This window comes from Contarinia nasturtii, unplaced genomic scaffold (genome assembly GCF_009176525.2).
Source record: "Contarinia nasturtii isolate CC-2019 unplaced genomic scaffold, AAFC_CNas_1.1 Cnas_scaffold_5904, whole genome shotgun sequence".
Lineage (NCBI taxonomy): Eukaryota > Metazoa > Arthropoda > Insecta > Diptera > Cecidomyiidae > Contarinia > Contarinia nasturtii.
The window spans coordinates 1-9,024 of record NW_022203171.1 but is presented as its reverse complement, the minus strand read 5'-3'; the positions used below and the strand labels follow the sequence as shown (position 1 = coordinate 9,024).

The 9,024-nt window shown below is 34.9% G+C and overlaps 1 protein-coding gene across 1 annotated transcript; it reads left to right on the top strand.

The window, feature by feature from the left end:
• Positions 1–5,249: 5,249 nt before the first annotated feature.
• Positions 5,250–6,591, top strand: LOC116351637. The gene is made up of 3 exons (XM_031783773.1): positions 5,250–6,015; positions 6,216–6,364; positions 6,427–6,591. The coding sequence occupies exons 1-3, from the start codon at positions 5,910–5,912 to the stop codon at positions 6,589–6,591; spliced, it is 420 nt and encodes a 139-aa protein (XP_031639633.1). The 5' UTR covers positions 5,250–5,909.
• The last annotated feature ends 2,433 nt before the right edge of the window (positions 6,592–9,024 follow it).

The window sequence follows — 9,024 nt, the reverse complement described above, 5'->3', positions numbered from 1 at the left end:
CCAACTAATGTTTAAAGTTGTTAATTTAAACGCCATCCTATCGTAATAAAAACGTAATTGAAACATGCACATTTGAAATCTTGCACTGTGTGTATGTGTATGTGTGTGTGCCGGTGATTTACGATGTTCCATTACCAACAGTATTAATTCACTTCTTGTGATGTGCGCGCTTTCTTAATTTAGCCCTTAGCCGCGTGAATAAAATAATGCAAGAATATAAACGATTTGTTATGCTGTTTTTTTTTTTAATTTTCATTCACGATTTTCATTCGTATATAGAGAGAAAATGGATTTTGTCAAGTTTTCGAGGTAATTTATGTATAAACTACAACATAAAATAATTTCGTTTTTAGGGCAAACAATTCAAACAAAGAATGATTGCAAGCTTAAGATGTATTAAAAACCAACACATATGCAAAGAGAAAGAGAGAGAGAGAGGTAGAGAGGGAGATAGGGAGGACGGAGAAAGAGAGAAAGAGATTGACATAATTTACAATGGCAACCGATAAAGAAACCACATCTGTGTATGGATTTGAGCAAATGTGAAAAGTGCATGTTATTGCCAGGCAAACATGTATTTATCGTGCGTGAAATCAAATTTAATTGCCACCATGGGTGCACACAAATTCTGCAATGCATCGACAATGACGAAAAAGACTAAAATAATTAAAAACAACAACAACAACACACCACAATTGCAAGCACAAATCACCCACCACCCCCCTTGTTCTCCTTTTTGTTCCACATCCAAAACACGTACATTCGCACGCATTGTGATCAAACATAAAATTCAATACAATTTCTACATAGTAATAAATAAACTCATTGACGAAAAACATATACATTTATTTAAAATATACAAAAAATCTCCGGTCGCAGGCCTGTATGTGTTTCTATATGCACGAAAATTTCACATTTCCATATTTTCAACCAAAGCCATAAAAACGTAAACAAATGTCGCACGAGCTCCAGATTAAACTGTATTTATGCAGTGATCGAAATCAAAGTGCAAGGCACTGAGAAGAAGCAGCAGCAACAAAATCTGAACGAAAATGTGAAAAGCAACAAACATAGAGAAAAATGTGCAATAGAGAGAGAGAGAGCGAAAAAAAATGTATGGCTTGATTGAATCGCAAATCGTGTCGCACGACACACAATTCGTTGATTTGTTTAATTTTAGTAAAATATTCTGCATGCAAAAAGGAAATAAACACACAAAAAAGGGAAACCAAAGGCGATGTTGCGCTTGTCGATCACAACCGATGAATGCATAGACATACAAATGTCGTCGATGTGATTGATTCGAATTGGCGGAATGAATTTCCGTGGAGAAAGCGAGTATTTTCTTGCCTCCACCTCTCCCCACTTCCGTGCCTCCACCCCCAAGATGCAAACAAAACAACATTAAGCAAAAGTTCTGGCCTTTTTGAATAGGTTTTCAACGAGAGAAAGAAGTGGCATTATATTTGGTTTTAGATCACTGCAGTGCGACACACATTTTTTTTTTACTTCTTTTTTCCAAATCGAACTCCGAAATAAATCAAACACAGATTCTTTCAAAACTTTTCATGAGCCCAAGAAGAGTTTCTTTGATATTTGACTTGATGGCGGTAATAGTGATTTGTGTGGCTGTGGGGAGGAGGTACGATACTCGCGTCTAGAGTAAGAAAAAAATGTGATGATTTCAAAGAGGAAATCAAACAATATGTTTTTGTTGCTGTTGCTTCTGATATTTACAGCCAGTATACGGCTTTTCGATGTGGCTTGTGTCCGGTAATGAAACGAAAAACCAAAAGCGAATGAGAATAAAAAACCCGTACTTAGAATAAATTTTTTCCGTCTTGCCATTCGAATGAAAAACGTTTGGTAATTATTCAGAGATCGTTGGTATGCAAATGCCTATTTGAGATATTTTGCATTTCTGTTATCCTATTGGTGAGGTTCTCATTGACAAAACACCTAACAACACACATCAAACACAAACTTTGTTTATTTTCAAATTATTCACATCAAATTCTGATCAAATGTGTGTGTGTGTGTTTTTTTCGCGGTTTTTCTCCCACTTTCTCTATGCATAAGCTGCTTTTTGGCCGCAATGCAAACAATTTTTTTCCATTTGTTCGGAACTTTTCAAGGCTTCAATAGAGATATATGTAATTATGGAGTGGCCATTTTAATTAATTGTGTCTACCGATTGTACGATTAAAATTTCAAAATGCAATACGAATTATCGTTCAAATGAAACAAACACACACAAAAAATAAACCTTATACACACGGCATATCATTTACATACATTTTTCTGTTCTGTTAATTATAATTTCCATTAATGTTTGCATCAATTTGCATTGCTTGATTCGAGATACGTGATCTATTTTGATTCATGGCTCAAATATGCGCTCACACACACACATCCACTCCAGCAATTGGAAAATAATTGAAATGCAACTCATTAATATTTTCGATTCGTACCGATTTATTGGTTTTTGAAAAAAAAAACTCAAATTTTGTGTTTTTGAAAAATGCTGGTAATTGCTTTGCAATGGACATATCGCTCATAAGTGATCCGAGATAAACAATTAATGAATATCTCATGAGTGAACAAGACAAAAGAGATGAGAAAAAAAAATCATAAAAATGCACAACAAATGTTTTGCATTAATGATGCACTTTTCATACTTTTGTGTGTGCGGTCGACCCAAAAATATGCAAATTCAATTTGTTTTTTCTCCTGTCAACAATAAATTCCATTTTAAATCATAAAAACGCACACAAACATTTTTATACATACACATAATATCTACAAATCAATTTGAGCTTGCAATCAAATCTATTGGAGACATTATGCTATTGCTGGTGCTTGCTCTGTCGCTGTTTTGTATTGTTTTGTTGTGTCAATGACAACCGTTTGCATCAGTAAAGTGTAAATCATTTTCGATTCGGTTTATTTATTTATTTTGGATAAAATGTGTGTGATTTTCAATGCGATATTGAACAATAAATGATTGGCCGATGCGAATATGAAAAAGTGTTTGTTTATGCACTTTGGATTTTGTGTCGGCCATTTTTCCGGTAAATCATTCATAGCTCTCAAGTTTTCATAGGCGCATAAAATGCAATCCAGCACATTTATAAATCGTGCCATAGGATTATCCGTTTGAATAAACATCCGACGAACAAATATTTGATTTTTTCATCGAAACTATTTCAACAGCAGCATGATTTACATGTTTCATTGCATGAAACACACACAGTCAATTTTAAGTTCAATTAAAGAGACGAGATAGAGGGCAAGAGAGTGAGAGCGGAAAAAGAAAATGAATCGACTAAGATAAAGGCATTAAACTTTCGGTTTTGTTATGCGCTCTGAATACAAGCTTGGATTTTGGGTTCGGTTTTGTTGTATGAGTGACAAAACTGACACAATCACCTCAACCAGATACTCTTTACTTTATTTTTATAATGCAAAAGTAATGCAGGCGTCTGATCTTGTCATTCCGAATGAAAATATATTTAGTATTTAAACGAATGGTAGAATTTCATTTATGTTGTCGTTATGTTTCTTCTCTGTTTTTGTGTCACATTGTCTCCTCATCTATCTATCTCTCTCGTTGAATGTGTCCCGAGTCACATTGTTTTATTTATTTTGCATACTGTCTGTCTATCTCAACCGTTTTTTTGTACCCAAAATGAAATAGGCATACTTTGCGAGTTTCAGACAGTTAATGAAAAATAAACATACCGAAAGATGATGAGGCACCGACAAACGTGATATATTTCAAAACGTTTGCAACCGTATAATTATTTGTACTGCAATTGCCCCATACAACTCAAAATGCGAAACAGTTATTTGCTGTTTGTTCTTTTCTAGCACCAAAGCGACTAGATAGCACTATTCGTGTGTGCATATACAAAAGCTACAGGCTGTTTTTCAGTTATCAATAATAAATCAATTTGCATAATTTTTCAGGCGCGTTTGTCATGGCCATCGTTATTCAATTTTCAATCCATTCATTATCATTTACTCGTCTCACTTTTTCGAATGTGCCAATTTTCTCAATTCAGCAAGAACCCCCCTCAAAAAAACGCCGTCATTTATTTAATGTTAAACTTATGAACTGATTTCAGATTGACGTCACGGGCCGGGGCCAGAATATACGCAAACAAATCATACATCACTGGAAAATTTGCTGTGTGAAAAGCTGACCGAAGAAGAAAAAAAACGTACTTATCATCAACGTTTTTCTTTTGTGCATGTCGATCACATTTTGTTTAATTCCATTTTCTGCTGATGTTTTCTTGTACGAAACAGAAATAACGAAACAAGGAACACATATGAAATATAAACAATAAAAGAGGCCAGGCTAGTTTTCTCAAGTCATTTGTAGAAAAATGTATTTGGTGTGTATGTTTTTTTTTGTTATGTGAGGGCACGTACATGAAATACGCAAACATTATCAAGTGTACAACCAATTCGGATTTTTCCTTAGCCAAATTCTCTATATAACCGAGAAAACGAAACAGGGCGAGTACATTCAAAGTGTGCAAGAGTGAGAGATACCAAGCAAACGGAACGGTTGTGTGAACGGGAGAATAATCATCACAGAAAAATTGAAAGAATGAGAAGGATGAACAAAACAAAAGAAAACAAGTAAACACAAGTGTACATGACCACCTATCAAGAACAACCAACGAACTAGACTTTCTCAGGCTAAGCGTAAAAGTGTACGGCAAACATAACGAAAAAGCGGCAAACAACGAGAAAAACTGCATTTTGAATTGTTATAAAAATAAATAAAAGGAAAAACCTTTAGATTTTCTTCGACACAGTCGTCTTCGTCGTCGTCGACGTCCTTTTCTTCACTTTCTTCATTTTCATCATTTCACTTGGCTTTTATAACTACTTGTGGACTATACCATGAATGTGCGATACGATCAAAACGAAAGAAAACAAACATAAAACGTGTAATAGAAAAATAATAAAGATCGTGATACAGTTGTATGAAGTTCTTTGTAATAGAAAATGAAATAGAGGGAGAAAAAAAATTGAAAGATGATTTGACGAAGTGCATTTGCGATTACTTTTAAAATAATCAAAACATATTGAAATAAGAAAGCAAAAAAAAACTGTACGAAAAGGACAAAACATAAAAACATTTGATTATAGTTGGTTCATATTTTTCAAGGCATATCATACAGCCAATCGAAATGAATGTTTGAACGTGAATTAATTTGCAATTTTCAAATTCATTTGCCATCGCAATTGTTAAAAATAAAATTGTGAAAAAACCAAGTATTTTATTTGCACGTGCATTATAAATAGATTTTCACCCTCAAGAAACGTGTGAAAAAAAAAAATTTGCCAAAGAAATCGATACATTTGAAGCGAAACAAAAACGGCCAGCAAACATTTTTACCAACGATTTGCCGAGTTAAGTAAAAATAACTTCACAAACGCAACCCGACGCGTCAGCCCCGGTTGGGCTACGCTTGGTCGGGCTCTTACCGTGTGCAGTGTGGTCACCGAAGATACCAAAGCCAACAATTGGCCAAATCCAACGTGTACAAGCTACACCGTATACCGTTACATCGAACGCATCATCAGCATCTACATCATCATCGTCATCGATTCGATCGGCTGCTGTTTTAAACGATCCATCAACATCCGCACATCCGATTGTAAATCGTTTATTGATAACCGGCCAACGAACTGAAACTACAGCCACAAATTCGTGCCGTTGTGCAACGCTGCCATCAAACGATCAATTAATTTCCGGTCAATTTTCATCAAATCAACAAACACCACCAACCGGAACGATAACAACTGCATCGATCAGTCAAACGTCAACAATTAATCAACAACGCGCAAACAATTTACGTCCGATCACATCGCATTCAAACTCAAATCCTATGCTTCTCGTACCGTTCGCTGCAATGCCACCGGGTTTTGTCCCGATTCAAGGTCAAATACCAGTTGTTGCTTCAGCAACGGTGCCGCCAACAACGACCACTTATCGTAAGTTAACGTCACTTTATTTTGCTTCTATTCTTTTCATTCATTCATTCGTTTTGGTTGAACAAAACAAAAAATAAAAAATAAACAAGAAAAAGATGGAAAATGTCTTTGTTTTTTGGATAATCAGAAAAACACATTGTCTGTGCACTGCACCCCATATTTTTCCACTTAATAATTCTTCATAATTTTATCAATTTCAGCGGCACAACCGCAATCGCATAATCTTGGCGGAACGTCACAAATTCTGCCACCAAATAATCCAACACAAAATGCCATTGCTGTTCACAATAATGCTGGTTCACCTGCTGTTTTTATCGCATCGGGATCATGCACGGAACAAAACACAAAGGTAAGGTGAAAATCGATTTTTTCTTCTATTTTCCGCATCCCATCCATTTCTGTTTTAAACAGCAGCAACAGCAACAACAACAACAACAACAACATCGTCACAATCTTCAATACACAACATTGTCAAGGAGCAATGTTTATTATGCGCTTTCTCTTGCAATTATTCAATTAAATTGTAAATGGAAAAAGCGTAATTTCATTGTCTTAGGCTCTTGCCATTGTCTGTAAGGTCTTGTGATACGCGATATAAACACACACGAAACGAAACGAAAAAAAAAACAATACTCGTGCGCACACACTGTTTTAATGAAAGGGCAGATCCGTAATATTAAATGTATTAACATGAAAATATTTTGTTAACTGGATGGCATTGTGTATTTAGCTTCAGTATTTAAATATTAAAGTCGATGAAATAATACTAGGCGGCTGGCTGGCATGAAGCCGATACAAAACGTTATTAATTATTCAGATGAAGAAAAGAATGAAAAAAAGCATGAATGTACAAAAAATAGGAAAGAGATGTAGATAGGTAGCAAAAACGCGAGCGTCATACTAATGGCATCAGTGTTGAATGTGCGAAAGCAATATGAATATCTGGTGAAAAAGTCTTCAGAAAGCACCCAGGCATAAGCATACGAACGCAACAACATTCATTTCTAACATACATTTTGGTCTCTAGTCTTTATCTTGTCGCTATTGCGGGTCCATTTTTTAAACATCATATCGAAACAAAAGACAGGTACACACGATACTCTGTTGTATGCGCTCGTGTGTATGTGTGCGTGCAGTTTTGCAATGATTTCTCAACTTTGCTACCAACTACTTGGTTCAATGCACGAATTCAACGATAATATTCTTATACTTTATTCATATTTTCCTGTGATACGACACGCCAAAAAAAAAAACGTCTACACACAGGCATGTGGATGTGGCACGAATCACAGCCGATCCAATGGCAAGTGTCAGGTTTTATTTTTGCTTTTCTTCGTTTTCAACGTCGATTCAAACGTAATTACACGTTTATAACCCTCTCTTTTTTCACCATTCTCTTTCTCTCGCAGCTTGAAAACACTGTCTCAACGGAGTCATTACTCAAAGTTGCGACAATATCAAATTTATTAAATCGTAATTTATTTTAAAATGTTTGCTATCACACCCTTTGGTCCTCTTAGACTCTCTCGGCCCCGTGTTGCCTGTCTCCGACAAGTTATTGTTTCTCATTCGTTTGATGACAACAAAATAGAGCGGCACGAAGAAAATCGAAACAGAACAAAACATTGAGATAACAAGAGAAAAAAAAGTGTTGTGCACGATGCCAATGTCTATGAAATATCTTTATTAATATTTCATTCCTAATTTTCCGTCTTTTAAACGATAGAATATTCTAGTTTCGTGAAAACGCAATTGGTTCGCTATGGGTAAACACTTCTAGCACTTGTCGCTTTTGCTTGTTTTCAAGGAAGTATTATACACACATATTTTTTTTCGATTTCCTCTCAGATGTGACAGTCACTGTGAGCTTGCATCTATGTAGAGCTGAATTTCGATGAATGTTTGTGTAGACAAACGAAGAGAAAGAAAATTAACTATTTTATTCGCGAATCGACAGACTTTTTCTTTACAATTTTGCCATAAAAATTGCCATTTGATTATGTCTTGAGAGGAATACGACAGATGCCAGATGCCAGATGTCAAATGCTAAAACGATGAATCAATCGAATATGGTGTTTGCTCGTTTTGTTCACAATTCAATTATTACCGCATGATGTTGGTTTTTTGCTGTATGGTTGATTGCTCGTTGATTTATTTAACAATTGTTGGCGATGGTGATGGCGTTTCCCGTAATTCCGGAAAATATTCATTGATTTCCATTGATTTGAATAAATTTCTACACACAATGAATGGAACCGTTGCCATTGAGTGATTACAATGTCAAATCCGTTCGCCACCCCATTCAATGATGAATGTCGCTTCAGTGCTATACATTTGAAATTAACATTCATTTCTTCGAAATATTTTCTCTGAATTAAACGTTTGCGTACACATCATTGATAAAATATTTAAATCGAGTTTGATATGTAATGCAGAATTCATCGTCTATTGCTCTCCTTTAGGAAAATAATACAACTTGGAAAAGATTTAAAAAGCGCATTGATTTGTATAAATTTATTACCTTTTAGTTTATGAAAGAAATATATCAGGTTAGTTATACCTTTCACCCTGTCGATCGTATGTATCACTGTAGATAGAAAAATATTATTTGGTGCGAAACATGAGAATTTTCATTCACATTCGTTCGAAAAAAATGACACTATTTCGTACACTCAATTATTTTTTATTTCATGATAAAAACTTTCGTTCAAATTTTTCACATAAACTCAAATTCAGTTATGCATAACTTCCATGGAAGGGGTGCATTCTAATCCGTGCATTTTCTTACGACGAATAGATTTAATTTTAACACAATTTCGAGCATTCTTCACCTTCGCAAATTCCACAAGATGTAATTAATGGAATTTCATAGAATTTTCGTGCATTTCGTGCTGCAAGAAAAAAATAAAAGAAATAATGACATTAATTCAACTGTTTTTTTTTTAAAGATGTAAACAATATCTCGAAACACGTACAGGTGTCATAATAATCATAGATTTTCACTGGCAC

What these genes read in the sequence shown, in the direction of transcription:
- LOC116351637 (XM_031783773.1), top strand. Translation starts at nt 5,910, where the DNA reads ATGCTTCTCGTACCGTTCGCTGCAATGCCACCGGGTTTTGTCCCGATT. An exon ending in GCCAACAACGACCACTTATC is followed by an intron (nt 6,016 to 6,215) that starts GTAAGTTAACGT and finishes TATCAATTTCAG; the next exon opens with CGGCACAACCGCAATCGCAT. An exon ending in GCACGGAACAAAACACAAAG is followed by an intron (nt 6,365 to 6,426) that starts GTAAGGTGAAAA and finishes TGTTTTAAACAG; the next exon opens with CAGCAACAGCAACAACAACA.